Source organism: Antechinus flavipes, chromosome 6 (assembly GCF_016432865.1).
Source record: "Antechinus flavipes isolate AdamAnt ecotype Samford, QLD, Australia chromosome 6, AdamAnt_v2, whole genome shotgun sequence".
Classification (NCBI taxonomy): Eukaryota; Metazoa; Chordata; class Mammalia; order Dasyuromorphia; family Dasyuridae; genus Antechinus; species Antechinus flavipes.
In genome coordinates, this window is record NC_067403.1 from 176,701,598 (window position 1) to 176,722,063 (window position 20,466).

Consider the following 20,466-nt stretch of genomic DNA (forward strand, 5'->3'; position numbering starts at 1 on the left):
ATATCAGGACTTTCTAAGGCTATTTGGTTCAGATTAATCCAAAGATTCTTAATATTTCTTTTTGTCTCATGGCGTCATTGGCTTCATTTTAGTTCATTCTAATTTTCAGGGGCTTTGCTGCTTGAGAAAAGCTTTGTATGAAATTGTTAATTACCTTTTAAATTCTTTCTTTCATAGCTCTAATTTCTTTCCAATTTTTCCCTTTAATACTCTTTTTTTAAACTTTTGCTTTATCTCTTCTAGAAATTTTAGTTGAATTTTTGTCGAAGCAGTAATTTGCTTTGAAGTTTAGCTTATAAATGTTTTGGAGTGATTTTCTTCTTTGAGATTTGTGTCTTGAGCATCCCTGTCACCATAATAACTTTTTCTTTTTTATTTGTTTGCTCATTTTTCAAGTTTACTTCCTGACTTTGGTTTTGATATTACGAGTGGGCTCAGTGTACTTCTAGTTCTGGGCTGATCTTGTTGCTGCTTTCTTAAGTTATTGAATGTTGTGTTATTCTAGAATCTCAGAGAAAGCTTTATAAGCTTTCAGTGCTCTCAAAGCAGTTTACCTTATCTAAAGTAAACTTTTGATTACTACCTTCCTGACCTAAACTTAGTTATGAAATTAAAAGAAGCTTGCTTCTTGGAAAGAACGCTATGGCAAAGGGGGTTTAGCCAAGAGGCAGAATAAAGGCAGGAACTTGCCCTCTTCTCCAACTGCTCCAGATTTCTTTAAATAATGATTCTAAATAAATTTTAAAGCATCCAAACACCCCCCAAAATGGAGTAGAACATTTTGTAACTGAAGGCAACTTAGAAGCTCTGTAGAAACGGTGTGACACAGGGTGGGAATCCACAGTTTTCAGTCCCAGTGTAGAGTGGGCCAGCAGAGCCCTGGACCCAGATCCAGCCTTAGCCCAGCCTGACCTCTGAGTCGATGGTAGTACTGGTGGCTTCCAGACCTCTCAGCCCAGAGATACCTGGGGGTGGACTTGTAAAGAGGTCCTGGAAGGTCAGCAAAAAAGGTCTGTGGAACTAGAGTTAAAGTCCAGCCCCAGCTCCAGCTCCTCCCAAGCCCCAGCGGATCTCTGAATCAGTAGCAGTCTTGGAGGCTTCTGGACCTCTCAGCCCAAGGATACCTGAAGCCTCAGAAGCTCAGTGAAGAGTGTCTGTGGCAACAGGGTGGGAGTCTGGTCCTGGTCAGCAGAGCCCCAGCCCAGGTCAGCACACTAGAATTTACAGTTATAGTAGGGAGGTAACACTCCTAACAACTCCAGGACAGAAAAGAGGGCTTATGGTCAGATTTCTAGAAGGATTTCTGAAAACAGTTGCACAAAACTCCTGAACCTTGGGACAATGCACCCTCCACCCTGGAAACAGAGTTCTACTTTAACAAAAAATTAAAAACAGAGTAGGAAAATGAGGAGAAAATTTAAAAAGTTTCTGAGCATTGAAAGTTGTTATGTGACAAGAAGGATCAAAACACATACTCAGAAGATAACAAAGTCAAAACTCCTATACCAAAGCCTCCAAGAAAAATATGAATTGGTCTCAGGTCATGGAAGACCTCAAAAGGGACTTTGAAAATCAAGTAAGAGAGATAGAGGAAAAATTGGAGAAAGAATTTAGAGAGGTACAAAAGGAAATACAAAAAGCTAATGAGAAGACTGCCTTAAAAACAAAATTGGCCAATTGGGAAAGAAGGTACAAAAGTTCACTGAGGAAAATAATTCCTTAAAAAATAAAATTGAACTTCTTAGCGATGTGACCCCGGGCAAGTTACTTAACCCCAATTGCTTCAGCAAAATAAATAAATAAAATTGGACAAATGGAAACTAATGACTTCGTGAGAAATCAAGATACAATAAAGCAAAACCAAAAAAAAGAAAAAAAAGAAAAATGTGAAATAACTCACTGGAAAAAATGACCTGGAAAATAGATCCAGGAGAGGCAATTTAAAAAATTATTGGTCTACCTGAAAATCATCATCAAAAAATAAAAAAGAGCTTGGACATCATTTTTCAAGAAATTATCAAGGAAAACTGTTCTGATATTCTAGAACTGAAGAGTAAAATAGAAATTGAAAGAATCCACTGATCACCTTCTGAGAGAAATACTAAAATAAAAACTCCCAGGAATATTATAGTCAAATTTTGGAACTCCCAGGTCAAGGAGAAAATATTGTAAGCAGCCAGAAAGAAACAATTCATGTATAATGGAGACACAATTAGGATAACATAAGATTTAGCAACTTCTACATTAAGGGACTGGAGGGCTTGAAATGTGATATTAAGGAGACTAATGGAGCTGGGATTGCAACCAAGAATCATCTACCCATTAAAACTGAGTATAATCCTTCAAAGGAAAAAGTGGTTATTCAATGAAATAGAGAATTTTCATGTATTCATGATAAAAAGACCAGAACTGAATGGAAATTTGATTTTCAAATACAGGACTTTGGAGAAGCATAAGGAGGTAATCAGAAAAGTGATGTCATAAGGGACTTAATAAGATTTATCTGTTTACATTCCTACATGGGAGGATGATACTTGTGACTCATTAAAATGTTTTCATTATTATGATAGTTAGAAAGAGTATATATAGAGGTGCAGATATGAGTTGAATATGAAGGGATAATTTCTTTTTTAAAAAATGATGAAATTAAGGGATGAGAGAGGAGTATACTGGGAGAAAAGAAAAGGGAGAAGTAGAATGGTACAAATTATCTGCCATGAAAAAGAGACAAGAAAAAGCTTTTGCAATGGAGGGGAAGAGAGGGAGAAGAGGACAAGTGAGTGTACCTTACTCTCATAAGAAATGGCTCAAATAGGAAATAACATACATACTCAATAGAGGTATAGAAATCTATCATACCCTGCAGGAAAATAGGAGTGGAATAGGATATGGGAAGGGAGGGAAGATGATAAAAAAAGAGGGCATGTTGGGAAAGGGAGTGCTTAGTAACAAAATACTTTTGAAGAGGGACAGGGTAAAAAGAGAGAGAGAATAAATAAGAGGAAATACAATTAGCTATAGTAATTATAAACAAAATTTCAAAGCAAATGTCTTTGATAAGGCCTCATTTCTTAAACAGAGGGAACTGAGTCAAACATTAAAAAAAAAAAAAGAGCCATACCCCAATTGATAAATGATCAAAAGCTATGATCTGTACCCAAAGGGCTCAAATTCATGCATAGACTTTAATATAACAACACCACTATTGGGCATGAATACCAAAGAAATTCAGAAAAAAAAAAAGGAAAAAAATGGAAAATGACCTATATATACAAAAGATTTTCATAGCAGCTCTCTTCTCAGGACAAAAAAATATTAGAAATTGAGGAGATGACCATCAAATGGGGAATAGCTCAATAAACTGTGGTATGCGTTTATGATAGAGTATTATTGTTCTCTGGGAAATGATGAGCAGGATGCTTTCAGGAAAAAGAAAACAACCTGGAAAGTCCTCCATGAATTAAGTGAAATATACTGTTTGCAAACTAATAGCAATGTTCTGGTATGACAAATGACTTTGTTTTTCTCAGTAGTACAATTATTTACGACTACTCTGAAGGAGTTATGATGAAAATTCCTATCCATACCCAAAGAAGGAATTGATTGTGTCTAAAGAATTTTTTTTCTCTTTCTACCTCTCTCTTTCTTTTTAACTTAATTTTTCTTGAGGGTTTTTATTATCATTAGGATGAGAGATCTATGTTTTCTTTCATAACTTGGCTTTTATGGAAATGTTTTGCATAACTTCACATGTAGCTTCTTAATTATGGGTGGGGATAAGGGAGAGAATCTAGAACTCAAAAATCTTAAAAATGATTGTAAAAAAAAATTTGTTTTCAATGTAACAGGAAAAATACTACATATAAAATTTTTTTTCCTCTGAGGCAATTGGGATTAAGTGACTTGCCCAGGGTCACACAGCTAGGAAGTGTTAAGTGTCTGAGACCAAAATTGAACTCAGGTCCTCCTGACTTCAGGGCTGGTGCTAGCTGTCCCCTATAAATTAATTTTTTTTTTTTAATGCTATGACAAGGTGGATAACATACTAAAAAGTAGAGACATTTTATCACATATTCTACTTAGGATTTCAGCAATGTGAGAAACTTTCCAAAGGAGAACTTTATTCACAAATGCAGGTCTTACACTTTATAAATCCATGGTTTAGTAGATCATAGGATTATAGAATCTAAGATGATAGGCACTTTAGAGATCACTTAATTCAAGTCTCTTGTTTCGCTGAGAAGGAAACTGAGGCCCAAAATCATTAAGTGACTTGTCCAAGATCATAAGGTAGTAAGTGGTGGAGCCTCTAATTAAATCCATGCTCTGATGTGTAATCTGGCCCCCTTCCCTGTACTGAGTTGGCTGAGATGAATGATTTCCCTAAGGTCACTAAAACTAAGTTTCAGAAGTGAGATTTGAGTTAAAAAAAATCAGCAAAACTATCCTTTGCTCCAATTCATACCATCAAGTGAAAAAGAAAGAAAAACAAAGCTTGTGTTGTAGACATATAGAATATAGCAAAACAATTTCCACATTGATCATATAAAAAAAAAAAAAAGTGTCTCCTCATTCTGCATTCTGATGGCCTAAATATCTTAGCGTGCTTTATCATTAGTTATCTGGAATTGTGGTAGGTCATTATGGTGATCAGAATTCCTAAAGTTTTCAGAGTTGTTTGTTTTTATAATGTTGTAGCCATTGTATAAATTGTTCTCCTAGTTCTGCAAAATGTCATACAAGTCTTCACAGGTTTCTCTAAAAATCATCCCCATAATTTCTTACTGCCCAAGTTTTACAACACATGTATGTAAATACTGTAATTTGGTAAGCCATTTCCCAATTATTTTTATTTTTAATACACATTGCTTTATGTTGGGAGAGAAAAATCAGAGCAAAAGGGGAAAAACAGGGGAAAGAAAAAAGAAAAGAAAAAAGTGAACATAGTATATGTTGATTTACATTCAGTCTTCTTAGATCTTTTTCTGGATGCAGAACCATTTCTCAATTGATGGGCATTCTCTCATCTCTCAGAGCTATGAATATTTTTGCACATGGTTATTTACAGATTATTTTGTTTAGAAACTCTCTCCCTCCTGCCCCCTCCTCCTATCTCCTCCTCGTGTCTCCCTCAAGAAGTTCTCTTCAATTGCATTCCATTGAGCACCAGACACCTTCCATTTGAAAAGGAAAAAGACCATTCCATTATGGCTCCAGCCAGGTCACCTGCCTTGGGGGAATGGGAGTAACACTATTCTTTGAGCTTCCAACTAATCCCCTGGTCTGAACTACTTAAAGTCTTCCTCCCAGAGGCCAAATCACAATGGATAAAAAACCAACTTGAACCCTTTCCTCAAAGATTAACAAACTCCACCCCAGCCATACCCTCACCATCCCAGTGATTCTGAATCCCTAATCATCATTCAAACCTGCTGTCTCCTACTTCCCGGTGCCTTATTCCCCTTAATCCTTCCCCTACCCTAAAGTCCCTAACTAAAGCTACCCACCCCTCCTTAGTGTTCTCTGGAATGCTTGATCCAGGGGCAACAAACTTACTTTCATCTTAAATCTTTTCCTTTCCCATTGCTTCCATCTTCTGATTCTTACAGACCTGACTCCCTCCTGAATACACAGCTTTTCTGGCCAGCACCAGCTTCGTTTTCACTTATTTCCTCTGCTCACAGGAAAGTTGGACTACTCTTTTTTGTTTTCCACTGCCATTTCCACCGTGACTAAGTAACTTCTCCTCTTTGGATGTTCACTCGATCCATATCTATTAAATCAAAGCCTTGGTGGCTGTTTTCTATCAACCACCAGGATACAGGACACTCACTCCCTTTCTTCACTGACTTTATTTCAACTCTTGCCTTCATACTAGGGGATTTCAACATACATACTGATATTCCATCAAATCTTCTAATTTCATAATTCCTTAATTTATTCATTTCACTTGCTTTCCTCATCCTCCTTAAACTTCAGCTACACATAAAGATGGTCATATACTCAAACTTGCTGTCCCAGACCAGTGTTCTATGTTCATGAACTCTGGATTTTTTTTTTTTTTTTTTTTTTTAGTCTTACCACAATCTATTTTTATTCTACCTCTCCTTCAACATTGCAATCCAAAACTTGCTCTTTTCCCACACTGACCTCCAATACCCCAACACCTTAATTCTTTCCTAAGCTTTTACCAGTGTATTAGCCACACTCTTCTTTCCCCATCTTAGTCAAGCCAAGTCAGTTCAATTCTACACTATTCTGTTAAGAACTTTGTTTCCCTAGTCTTATGGAACCTCAGCTTTGGATCACTATCACCATCTGATGCTGACACCATCACTCAAGCTGGAGAAAATCATGAAATTAATGCTGATAGGGTCCATTATAAATTTGTTACATAATCTCACTGGGGCCCTTTCTGTATGTGCTGTTCTGCAGAAATGACTTACTATGATTTCTTTTTCCTTGGGATTTTCCAATTAGATCTGTCTGGCATATTTTTTAGTTCTCTTTGGAGTTTTTTTGTTTGTTTTTGTGGAGGGGGAACTCAGTTTACTTTTTTCAGGACTATAACTCTTCTTTTGGCTGTACATTCTTTTTCAGTCTTTTATTTTTCTTTTTCGCTATTATGAACTTGACAAGCATCAACAGAAACAAACATTCCTTGTACAAAAACAACTAGAAAAAGAGACTGTATGGGACATTATGAAACTTGATTATAAACAGCTTATTTTATTTTTTTTAAGAAAAAGTACATATTAAATTTATCATGGTAGTTCCAACATGGCACTCCTTGTCAGTGTCCACTTATGAAATTCATTCTATTCTTATTGATATAAGTTAAAAATGTTTTAACCGATGGTCTATTTTTTCAGGATTTTTTAGGGGGTATCACAATCACTATTTTCCCATATTCCTTTCATACTTCTACCTCCTGCCTCACAAAAAGCTATCCTTTACAACAAACAGTCAAACAAAACAAATTCATGCATTAGCCATGTCTGAAAATGTATGATTCACTCTGTACCTCCGGACATGAATCACTGTCAGCCTTTTGGAGTTGTGATTGATCATTGTCCGAATCACAGTTCTTTCACAATTATTTTGATTACAATGTGACAATTATATTTTTTACAATGTAGTCTTGGCTCTACTTAATTTTGTATCTGTTCATTCAAATCCTTCCAGGTTCCCTTGAGCTTATCTTTTGTCACCAGCCACAGGACAGATAGGTTGCTCAATGGCTAGAGCTCTGCAGTCAGGAGTTACATCCATACTCATTTTTTCCTTCTACTTTTTCAATCTTTTGACTTTATTCCAATGCTTCTTGTTGTCTCTGCCTTAAGTCAGTCCCTTTGTCAGTTTAGGTTTGATATTGGAACAAAATAAAGTATTTGTTGATACTTTTAACATTTAACAGTTCAGAAAAAGAAGTTTACTTAACCATAGTAGGAGAATTGGAACAAGGATGGGCACTGAAGATACCTCAGGCTGATTCAGTCGGGCTGACCTCCACTGCCTGAGTCACCTGTTATGAACCAGCAACCAAGGAGCAGTGTGCCCTAGGTCTCTTTTGGCTCTGGTACTTGGACAATGAGGAAAGGACATCAAAGGGCCTGAGCCTTTAGTCTGATATTGAACCAACAAAGTCTCAATGAACATTTCAATCCTTTTAAGGAAAAAGTAATCTGTCAGGACAAGAATTATGGAGCCAGGACATTGCTCCTGCTACACCCATGGGACCATTGAGATATTGGTTCCATTCTATTTTTTAGGGAGTCCACTCTAAGATAAATATTTTCCAACATAATTTCTGAGTTAGGCCCCCTTCTTGGGCTCTCAGCCTGCTTGCAAGAAACAAGCTTTCCTGCTACTTTCTCAGTTTTGCCTTGCTCCTGGGAGGGCAATAGGTGTCTGAATGGGCCACAAGGATAAGAAGAGAATTAAGGGATGGGAACAGCTAGGTAGTGTAGTGGATAGAACACCAGCCCTGAAGTCAGGAGGACCAGAGTACAAATCTGACCTCAAACACTTAATACTTCCTAGCTATGTGACCCTGGGCAAGTCACTTAACTCCAATTGTCTCAGGGGAAAAAGAGAGAGAGAGAGAGAGAGAGAGAGAGAGAGAGAGAGAGAGAGAGAGAGAGAGAGAGAGAGAATGAGAATGAAGGGCCTGCAGTGGATGTGAGTGAACAAAAAAAGTCTCTTTTCTATCTTTTCCTCCAGAATTACAAGATTATTTTTTAAAAAATTGTTTTGTGTGTGAATGTGTATCTTAGTCTCTGGCTTCATGTATTATGATTAAGCCACTTGTCTCTCTTCTTCACCTCCTCATAAGCCACTTCAGATCCTAGTAGGTGTTTGCTTCTGTTACTCTCATTTCCTGCCTCAGTTTCTGGCTTGGGGCTTTGTGAAAGAGCCAGACCCCGTCCACTTGGCCATTCTTGGATGAATGAAGACTGTTTGATCCTGCCTTTCTATGGAATAGGGATGATACTGCTCCTTCTTCCTGAATCCCTGGTTCTGACTCTAATCTAAGTTCCTGGTGCTGGCTTTTGTTTTCCCTCATAAAAGCCTCAATTCCAAGTGGGTCTCATCTCCTGGTGTGGCCTGCTAAAGCTCCATTTTTTTGGAGCTATCGTTGGTCTCTGGCACAAAGGATCCGGTGTTAAGTTGATTATTTCTAGCTGTGGCTCCTGGTACTCAGAAGTCATCAGCCAGGCTATTTCCCTGCTTTATGGAGCTTGGTTCTGCCCCCTATTTCTGTCCTGACAGGCAAGAACAAAAGCCCCTTGATTTCAAGCCCAATTGCCCCGAGCTGGGGCTGTCACTGAATTCCACCGATGTGTCCATCTTTAACGTGCCCACAGGCCATTTACTAGAGTGCATGCTGACTTTCCTGGTATAGCCTTTGCCAAGAACCCACAGACTTGGGCCGTCCTGGAGCGAGGGAAGAGCTTACTCATTGACTGTTGCTGACTCATGTTTACTATTTGGACATTTGCTGGGAGAACTGGGTCTTTCCATGATCCATCACATGGTCTTCTTATCTAGAAGTCCTATAATTAATAGAACTTCTATTACCTAGAAGTTAAGTAGAAGGACTATATAAGAAGTCCTTATAAAAAAGTCCTTCCCTACCGTCGGAGTTCGGAACTGAGAATGGAATCACTGGAGTGAGCATCTGTTCCCTTGGGGAAGTCTTGCCCATGACCCACAAGTCTTTGTTCATACCTATCATGCACATTGACCTGAAGGATTTCCCTAAGGCAACTTCCAGCCAGGACAACTTCAATCCACCCACAGAGTACGTCCTATTTTAGGAGACACTTAGGGAAGAAAATGAGGCACCAGCTGTGGTGATAACGATTAGATAGCCACAGATCAGTCTGAGTAGCCTTTGTAGAGAGGCAAGCTACAGCTGGTGTGAGGAGAAAGGAACAGACTCACACTTTGTGCAGGGAAGGATCTCAGAATCATCTAGACTAGGGCTTCTTAAACTTTCTCTACTTATGATCTCTTTTTGCCTGAGAAATGTTTATGTGACTCTGGGCATAAAGGTATGGAAAATAGGAATGCAAACCAAACATTTACTGGCAATAAATCATAATTTTGTGACCCTCACATTCAGTTATGAGATACCAGATGGGGTCAAGAATCACAGTTTAAGAAGTTGGGGTCTAGACAAATTGACTTATTTTATAAATGACAATAAAAAATGTGGCACAGGCTTGTAAGAGGCTTGCTCAAGTTATACAGCTAGTAAGGGGGCAAAGTTGAAATCCAAAACTAGATATTTCAGCCCTAAATCTATTTCTCTTTCATCAATACCAGGCTGAGCCCAGTGGCCTTGGGTTCAAATCTTGGTTGTGCTATTCATTATTTCACATGTCTATAATAATGAGTTTGGACTACTTTTCTTCAACAGTCCCTTTCAGGTCTAAATCTGTTCTTTCTGCAGACTGGGAACAGGCCAAAATACTCCCGAAGTCTTGTTTTGTTGATCTCATTTAGAAATCAGTTTTTTGGATTAACCCCCTGAGGATTCAGAAATACTGGCTTAAAGATTACTAAATCCATTCACCTAAACAAGTGTGTCTCCCCAGCCTCAAACTGCCCCGAATCAATTTCTCCTATATAAACTTCTTTTCTCTTCTCCCCACAATGTCCAACTCTAGCATTCCTCATGGCTTCTGATGCTTTGGGGATGAGCTTAGAGAAATCAAAGTACTCCTGGCTACATACATAGCTTGGGATATATAGATGACATGAATTTGGCAGTGTCCACTGAGATACAGAACAAGGATTGTTGTGTCAGTCTGTGTAATGTCCCTAAAGTCAGTCTCCAAGTGCTACCCTTCCCATAATTTTCTTCATCAATTCTCCATAAGGAAAGTTTTTTTTTTTTTTTTTTTAATGCCCCCTAATTTTAAAATGAGGAATATCTTGGAAGCTTCATTTACTCAAAGGTCAATAAATCTTGAGCACTCCCCTGGTATACTAAGAATGGGCCCAGAAACATAATTTCAAAACTTTTTTGAGAGGCAGGCAAAGGTATAAATATTTAAGAAATACACCCATATTATCTTAACTGCCAAAACAAATCTTAACTATTTCAGCCTGTAATTAGGCATTTCTGGATCAAATTTTTTTCCCCTGGGAATTAATTTTTTTCCTCCTAACATACCCATCTTCTTCTTTTCCCAGAAATGATCATTCTGGGAATTTGTGAAGAATTACTGAGATAGAGTCTGGGTTGCTGGCTTTGAATTTGGAAGGAAAAAAAGAGCTTTCTTTTCCATACTCATCTCCAATGTAGTTAATGACCAAGAACATGACAAGAAGACCTAGGTTAAGTGATGAGCTAAGGATTCATATTAACAAGCTCAGGCATGATAACATATCAGAGCATAATCTTTAAACTAAAAAAGGTTTGCCAGCCCCAGAAATACATAGTGCTTATTGATAGTACTCAATTTATCCAATAAAACTGCCCAAAGAAGGGCCACAAGTGTAAATAAAATGCCCAATCATCCTACTTTTCAAACACTGAAATGGGCCCATATTTGCCAGTGAAACTGAACTTCATGTGTTTCTTTCTTTGTTTTAAGCACAGGTAAAGATGGTGAAGGTTGATTGGAAATGACAGCTGTAATACGGACAAATCCATCTTTGGCCAAAGGACTAACTGCAAATTTGGCAAGTCTATCTGGCATCTTCATTGGATTTTCACAGTTTCACAGATTTATGTAGCCACCTAGCTCACATATGTATATATGTATGTATGTATTTATGCATACAAATGTATGCACATGTGTATAAAAAGGCATTTATAATTTCTGTCTATCTATTAATACATTTATAATATCTAGCGCACTGAACTAGGGATAGAAAAACAAAAAACAAGAGCTCTTGTCCCCAAGAGGCTGAGATGCTAAGAAATGAATATACAGTATACATGATGAAATATAAAGAAACTTCAAGAATTAGAGAGAACTTAGAAATGGGAGGCTTAGAAAGTATAGGTAGGGATGCTTGCACTTAAGCTCTACTTTCCAGAAAGTGAAGGACTCTCCAAGGAAGAGATGAGGGTCAGAACTGTAGAGCCAGAAGCATCCTCACAGGCCATTCGTCCAAACTTTTTACAGATGGTAACCTGAGGCTCAGAAGATTAACTCCCTCAGGGTCATACAGCAAATAACTAACAGAGGTGAGATTTGATCATAGTTCTTCTCTTATATTAGAAGGGAACAAGAAAGATTTCTAGTGCAAAGGATGGGGAAAGAAGAAGTTGAGGTTTACAAACAGCCAAGTTGCCAATGCATCTGTGAAAATATTGGCAAGTACTTCTAGATTAAAATCTGATTTAAACCAGAAGACTTGAACAAAACACAGATCACAACAACTCATTGTAAAACCAGCCCCCAGTTCTTTCCATTGAACTCACATGACCCAAACCATCTCTCTCAGTCTTTATTGGAACATCAGCAGTCTCTCAATTCCACCCAAGTTGATTTCAGACATTCCATTTACAAGAAGGAACATTTTGGCTACCTCAAGTCATGCTGTACATGAGAAATTCACTTTTCTTTCAAAAAAGTGTTTGAATTGACTACATTAGGACCCATGATGCTCTCAGCACGTGTGTAATCCATTCTTATGATAATCTGCATAAAAATGTCTCATGGATTCGGGAATTCTTGGGGTCACGATGTTCAAGGCCTCTGCGAAATGTCTTTTCATGATATATTTGGCTTGTATATTTTCTTCTAGAGCAAGGAGGCCTGCTTCTGAACAGACTGCTGTGATCTGTAAATGAACAGAGGAGAGAAAGAAAATCACACATTTGTTACCTGGAGTCAGAAGACCTGAGTTCAAATCCATTTTCAGACACCAGCTATCAGTATTACTTTAATCTTCTCTTAACTATAAAATGGGTTGAAATGAAAAATCCTTTCCATGGTTGCTGTGAGGCTAAAATGAGATCACATTTGTAAAGTGCTTTACAAACCATAAAGCACTGTATAAATGACAGTTTTAATGTCTGGGGATATACTGCATTTGGAGCCAAAGGGCCTATGTATCTATCCCAACTATGCCAGTCATTGTTTGTAAAATCCTTTCTTGACCTTTGTTTCTTCACCTATAAATAAAATATACAAGTGTATATTTTATATACTTTATATAAGTGTAAAGATAAGTTTTGGGGATTATAATTCATTACTTGGTAAAAATTATTGGGAAAACTGTAAAGCAGTGTGGCAGAAATTGAGCACAGATCAATATCTTATACGATTTACCAAGTTAAGATCAAAATGAATACATGACCTAACTATAGAGTAATAACAAGAAAATCTGAAGAATATAAGAACATATTACCTATCGATATGCATAGGCAATTTGTGAATGAATAAGAGTCACAGAGAAGTATGAGGTGTAAAGTGATCATTTCAATTAAGCTAAATTAAAATTTTTTTTGTATAAATAAAACAATTGTAGCCAAGATCAGAAGGAAAACAGGAAATTATGTATGTGGGAAATTTTATAGACCGATTCTCAGATAAAAATCTTATATCTCAACTATATAAAGAATTTTGTTAAATATTTAAGAACATGAGTCATTCCCCAATTGATTAGTCAAAGGATGTGAAAAGGCAATTTTTCTGATGAAGAAAGCAAAATAATTTATAGTCACATGAAAAAATGCTCTAAATCATAATTAATCTGAGAAATGCAAATTAAAACAACCTCAAGATATCATTTTACACCTAATAGGTTGGCTAAACTGACTGAAGGGGAAAGCAACAATTGGAGGAGTTGTGGAAAAACTGAGATCCTAATTCACTGCTGGTGGAATTGTGAACTAATCTAACCATTCTGGAAAACAAATTGGAATTATGATCAAAGTTATTAAACTGCTTCTGCCCTCTGACCCCACAATACCACTGTCTGTTTTTCAAGACAATTAGGGAAAAAGGAAAGCACCCTATATGTTCTAAATTATTTATAGCAGCTCTCTGTGGTGGCAAAGAACTGAAAGTTGTGGGGATGCCTATGAGTTGGGGAATGGCTATACTTAATAACCTCTAGGGTCATCCTGCACTCAAAAATATTTGATTCTTTGTCAGGAGAGTAAAAGGAAGTCCTGGCTCTGGGACTGACCTGAGTTGTGTGGGGTCTCAGAAATATTCAACGCCCTTGAATTCAAAGCTCTATCCATTTTGCTATTTTGCTTCTCATTTCAAGTTCACTAGAGACATAAGTCAATCCCAAGGGACCTGAAATCCATCCCCCCCCACACCTTCTTGGATCTCTATTTCCCATCAGCTCCTGACCTGATCTATTACATAAATGTAAAAGGATTTCCTTTTGAGCTAGTAGCATCAACCCAGTTTTGACCTTGAGAATCAGCTCACACAGACTAGTTTCTCCATCAATCTCTTCAGAGGGAAGGCAAAGCTGGACAATCAATTCAGAGAGGAGAAAGCGGGTGGGGGCTGGGGGATAGAAGAAGCCCAGTGGCTGGAGACAACAGAAGGGAAACAAGGAGAAGGTCTCCCAATCCTGAAATGCATTTTTCAGCTCATCGGTCTTCAGAGGGCGGAAGCCGGCTGGTGAAAGGGGCTGGTGGGATGAAAAGGGATTGTGATTTGGAGGGCAGCAGGCTAAGCAGGGCTGGGGAGCGATGGTGCCCGGTGTTTGTAAATGAAAGCCACTTGTCCAGCTATTCAGCAGATTTCCTCTGTTTGTTCACTTGCTGAAAGAGCTGCCCGGCCCAGGCGGGGCCGGCGGCTGTCCAGGATGCGCCTCCGATTTCAGGGGCTTTAGCCATGCGTTCAAGGGGGCTTTCACACAAAAACATGCAGGGATTTGGAAGGCTTTGTTAAGTCACCACAATACACCCGGGAGGCCCAGGTCCCTCTAACAAACAGAGAAGGTTATCGCCGCCCTGGAAACCCAGCCCTACCCAGGAATGGTGATGAGCTGACTTTCCATGGAGATCAAGGCCTCAAGCCAGCCAAAGCCCTGGGCCTCGTAATGACCATCCAAAGAGCCCCCCACATCACAGTCAAGAAGGAGCAGGGGCCCTAGGACTGGCAGGGACTTCCATTCTAGTCCACAATCTTCTCCTTTATGAAATGGAACAAAGGGTTTCTTGGAACTCAATAGCCCAAAAGAACAGAGGAGCCTTCTAAACAAAAAGCCACATCCACATACTCCTAGGATTGGGGCAAGGCTTGGACTCAGAACCCTGGGTTCAAATCCAGTCCCTCCAGCTTAGTAGGTGAGCAGTCCTGGGGAAAGTTTTCAAATTCACTGGGCCAGTTTCCTTTTTGGAGAAATAAGGATAATGTCATCTAACAAGCATGATATAAGTCCATCAAACACTAGGCACTCTAAAATATATCTATTCTTAAGTTATATCACAGATGGAGGGAAAATCTGGGAGAAATTATTGCCTGATCACCCATGGCTGAGTTCAGCTCATGTCTCTATTGGGTGGATGGCCTTAGAGATTGTAGGGGATGGGAGGAGTGGGAGGTGGATGTGGAGATGATGGCTTGAGCCCCAGTGAGGGGTCAGCTTTGTTCTACTAGACCCCCAAGAGCAGAGCCAGGAGGAGGAAGCTGGAGGGAGGAAGTTTAGGTTTGAGGCTAGAATGTTTTCCAAATAAGGACATATTCCCCTTCCTTGGAGGTCTCCAAGCAGGGGCTGCATGATCGACAGCTACTGGGAATGTTATGGCAGGGAGTCTTCTCCCTTTTCTCTAAAGTCTCTGCGATTCTGGGACGGCGAGTCCCAGAGAGGACTGCTGCTGTGACTGGGCTGGCCATCCTTCACAGAGAGCAGCAGGACGTGAACATTCTGTCCCACTATATGAAACAGTACCTATACCTATGAGGGAAGGGAGAAAATACGTGAGAAGGATGCAAAAGTGGTAGTGAGAGCCAGGGGTACTATGGATAAAGCTCTAGACATAAGAGTCAGGAACACCTGAGCTCAAATACAGACTGAAAACTACCTACTATCTGTGTGACCCTGCACAAGTCACTTTATCTCTGCATGACTCATCTGTAAAATAGTGACAATAAAAGCCCCCAAATCCCAGGGCTGTTCTGAGAATCAAAGGAGATAGTATCTGTACTATGCTTAGTATAATACCCAGCACACAGTAAATGTTTAATTATTGCTTGTTCCTTTCCTCTTCCACGGTAGGGCTGTAGAACCATTGGTCTAGAGTTGACATTGTTGATACAAAAACAAAAATGCCCTCAAAGAGTATACTTTCTTCAGGGGAAAAGAATGTGTACAAATATATATATATATATATATATATATATATATATATATATATATATATATATATATATATATATGATACAGACTAAGTAAATACAAGATAATTTGGGTATATATATATATATATATATATATATATATATAATATATATATATATGATACAGACTAAGTAAATACAAGATAATTTGGGCTCCAGGAAGAATCAGGCAGGCTTATTAATAATAATAGCTAGCATTTATGTAGCACTTTGAAGTTTGCTAAACACTTTGCAAATATCTCAACCAATCCTCACAGAAACTCTTGAGGGGCAGGTGCTATTATGACTTCCATTTTATAGATGAGGAAACTGAGGCACAGGGGGATTAAGTGACATGTTTAGGGCTATACAATTATTAAGTATGTGAAGACAGATTTAAACATGGTTCTTCCTGACTTGAGGCCTGGCGCTCTATTTACTAAGCCATTTAGCTGCTTCATTGTATATCTATAAAGAATAGGTAGGAGGTGGCCTTAAGATGAATTTTGAAATAATGTATTTTTTTGGGGGGGGTAATTGGGGTTAAGTGACTTGGCCAGGGTCACACGGCTAGCATGAGTCAGAAGCTGTATTTGAATTCATTTAATTGAGAAAAAATAAAATGCTATTCTTCATCATCATTATTACTCTAAGACAGCCTATGGTTATCTCAGGAAGGTGGGAGATAGAACAGGATGATACAGTCCAAATCCATGTCTAAATACAAGGAAAGAATCTGGCTGCTCCTAAGACTGTTTCCAAGCTTTCCTTTTCTATGCAGAAAAAGCTCTTCCCCTGCTGTGTGTTAGGCAGCTCCCTCTTTTTTGGTGGTCCCAGGACTTTGTGTGTTTTCTGCTTCTCTCTATGCTATCCACAGAGGTGCCTTGTAAACACTGCCCATGGGGATCAGTCGAGGGAGACAAGAGTATAGGGGGTAGAATCCTCCCCAGTGGAGTTGAAACTGGTTAACAAGGAGAAAGTCAAAGGTTTTCCTTGAAGCCAGGTGTGCTGAGGCCATGGGGACACACATGGATTCTTTTCTCTCTGAGGTTATTATTAGAATAATTAGAATACTGGAGACCCTTTCAGCTGGCAGTAGGGGTAAAAGTATAAATAGTAACGGCATTTATAACAATGAGCACAAATCTTCCCAGGGTCTTCTGCCATTTTCACAGCAAAACTCTTGAGCCAGGGCTTAAAGGCCTCATACAGTTGTTTGCGTTGCTATTCCCTCACAGACTTAGCATGTGAAATGTTGTCTAGATTTAAAAGAGAGGAGGAAAGAAACTTCTAATTTACAAAGACGCTAACAGGAAAAGAAAGGTTTTAGTTATTAATATAATTATGTGCCGTTTAAATAGAAGCAGCTACATGGCGCAGTGGCTAAAGAGTCCAGTCTGGAGTCAGGAAGGCCTGAGTTCAAATCCAGCCTCAGACACTTATTAGCTGTGTGATTCCAGTCAAGTCATTTACCCTGTCTGCCTCAGTTTCCTCATCTGTCAAATGAACTGGAGAAGGAAATGGCAAACCATTCCAGTATCTCTGCCAAGAAAACCTCCAATGAGTCACTATTAAAAAGATTCTGGCAGTGATATTTACCATATGCAAAAATACTGAAAATAATTTTATCTATTATCAATTCTACTTGCTAACAAATTGTAACTATCCAATAAATTTGGTTTCTATTTAAATATATAAAAGCAAAATTCATTAATCTTAGGAAAAGAAGTTTCTTTGGTTTATTAAATAATTTTTATTTATTAACAATTTATTAGCAAACAGAATTAATAATATCTATATAACTACTCACCATTTTACTTATGATCAACATCACTGCTAGAATCACGTCAAGCCCTCAACAAAATAGTAGATGCCTAATTACTTGTCTGAAAACAGTCCAGAACACTGATTAAAATCACTAAGGAATTTCTGTCATATTTCTTTTCAATAATTACTTTTTGTCCCCTTTTTTTCAATAAACGCCAGAAAGAGTCTTTCCAGAATGCACAGTCTTTGCTAGTTCCTCAGACTCTATCTCTTCATAAAATTCTCTGGCGTTTCTTTATCACTTTAGAATTGCTCTAATGGGGAAGAACTTTGTGCTCAGATTCCAGGTAAAACACACCCCCTTTTCTCTTTCTCACAGCTAGACTTTTTTTTAACTGACCCCAAAATGACAGGACAAGCTCCTTTTATCAATATTGTCTTTGCTCTTAAAGAGCCAATAAGAATTTTTGGAACCCCTATAGGGAAAGGCTTTTTAAAACAAAGGTTAGATTTATATTCGACAGCAAGCAATATTGATTCACTGACATTCCTCAGAGTGAGGAAGGACGGCACTTTCAGATATAAAAGTCTAAACATATACATGATAAGAAAAGGTCAGAGATTGCAAGCCAGAGACTCTGAAATGAACTGTGGCAGTCTGTCTAGCAGCCCCTAAAATGAGTCTAAGACTGATTTTCATGTTTAAAAGTGTTTCCCTTATAATAAATTTCAGAGCGACAGTAAGGGGAGAATTGGTTGTACTATTTTTTCCATTGGTGAAGAAACAGGCCTGAGGTTACACAACTAGCAAAGGTCAAGCTGAATTTGAACCCAGCTCTTTGGCATCCCTTTCTGAGGCTATAGAACTTTTTTTAAAGGAGCATCGTATATGTATTACTTTTGAAAACTGTTTCCTTGGTCATTAGAGATATGAGATCACATAAGAATCTAGTTTTGAAGCTTTATGGGACCTTAGATGCAGCCAGATCTTCTCCCTGCCCTATCCCCCATTATAAAGATGAGAAAACTAAGGCTGAGGGAAGCTAAGAGAATGCATCTCTTTTGTCTTGTGACTGTCAGCAGTGAAATCTTCACAATGAACACTGGGGCCTTCCCTTTTGCCTTCACTAGTTACCGAATACCCTGCCCAGCCATATGGTTTTGTAGCATATGGCCCAGGGACCAGACAGTCTCATCACCACCCTACTACCATATTTAAAAGCAGACAGTATCAGAAGGAACCATGTTGGCGATAAGGGAATTCAGCTAAATAATCCTATGGTCAAATGAAGCTTACAAGGAAGAAGCGTGGTTGAATGAATGGATGAATTTGAATTAGAGTTTGGATCTGGAATTTAAAACTAACTTATTTAGAAAGAAGCTGTTGGGCCAAATGAGCTCCTTAATGTCTCTGACAGAAAGATATTTTGGAAGCTTTTCCTAATCCTTTAACTATTTTGTTCCATTCCCTCAAAGAAGATAAGCTGATTTTTAATGGGCTATTTGCTGATTACTAACCTACATCAGGAATCTTCATCATTAGGTTTTGAAAGCATCTTCCGGATGGTTCAACAAGACAAGGAACTTATGCACTATGCTTGGACAACTATTCAATTTTGTTCTTGGATGCAAAATCAACGAGCATTTTATTAAGCAGCCAAGAGCTACCCAGAACTGGGCAAGGAAAAATGGAGAGTCCATGCCTTCAAGGAGCAGAGACTCTGTAGTTCCAATGATCTAAGATGTCAGGCAGGGGCTATGGGGGACATATTCCAGAGGTAAAGAGCCTGTTGGAAATATGAATGCTTGCAGAAATATACACATGCCCAGAGATAGTCTGGCTAGTGAGGTGTCAACCAGCTGGTTGGCCATGGGAAGAATCCATCTCAAATAATCAAACACTAAGTATTCATAAAGGGCCTACTATGTGTCCTATTGTGCTAAGGGCTGAGGATATACATCTGATGAGAGAATGAGTAAAACTATCCTTATTTACAAGGCAGAGACAACCTACATTCTAATGACAGAGGCAGGTACAAAAATAAGCACACAGGGAAAAAGTACCTACATACAAATATAAATACAAAGTAAGTAAGTGCACAGGCAGCTTAACAGCACAGCAGCTAGAGTGCTGGCCCTGGAGTCCGGAAGACATTCTCCTGAGTTCAAATCTGACCTCAGATTCTTTCTAGCTATGTGACTCTGGGCAAGTCATTTATGTTTATTTACTTCAGTTTCCTCATCTGTAAAATAAACTGGAGAAGGAAATGGCAAAAGCACTCCGGGTATCTTTGCCAAGATAACCCCAAATGGGGTCATGAAAAGTCAGACCCGACTGAACATTAACATTGTTAGGTGAGGGAGATTGAGGAGTTGAGACTTGCACTAATCAATCAATATGCATTTATTAAGCGCCTACTATTTGTCAAGCAGTAGTACTGATCTGGGAGACTGAAAGAATGGTAATATCTTCAACAGGAATAACAAATTTTAGAAAGGAAATGAGCTTGGGGGGCGAAGACAATAAGTTTTATTTTGGACACGTGTTTGACATGTCTACAATATCTGGTTTGAAATATTCCAGTGGACAATTGGGGATGTGGGACTGAAGCTCAGGACAAAGTCAGGGGCTAGATGTATATATCTGGGTATCACTGACATAGGGATAACAATTAAACCCATGGAAATTGATGAAGAGAGAGGGGGAGAGGGGAAGGAGGGAGAGAGACAGAGACAAGAAGAAGAAGAGAAAAGGAGAAAGGGAGAGGAAAACTAGAGAAAAAGGGAAGGAAGAAGAAAGAAAAGAAGGGTCCTGGCCATTTGGAGTCATTTGTAAAATAGGAATAACAACTCTTCTCTCAGGATGCTAATGAAAAACTTAAGT

The 20,466-nt window shown here is 38.6% G+C and overlaps 1 protein-coding gene across 1 annotated transcript in view; it reads right to left on the reverse strand.

Moving 5' to 3' along the window:
• Positions 1–11,957: 11,957 nt before the first annotated feature.
• SPATA5 (spermatogenesis associated 5) overlaps positions 11,958–20,466 on the reverse strand; it is a 242,584-nt gene continuing 234,075 nt past the window's right edge. Inside the window, exon 16 of the mRNA XM_051966244.1 lies at positions 11,958–12,306. Coding sequence (XP_051822204.1) covers positions 12,133–12,306 — 174 coding nt within the window. The 3' untranslated portion in view covers positions 11,958–12,132. The remainder of the gene's footprint in view (positions 12,307–20,466) is intronic.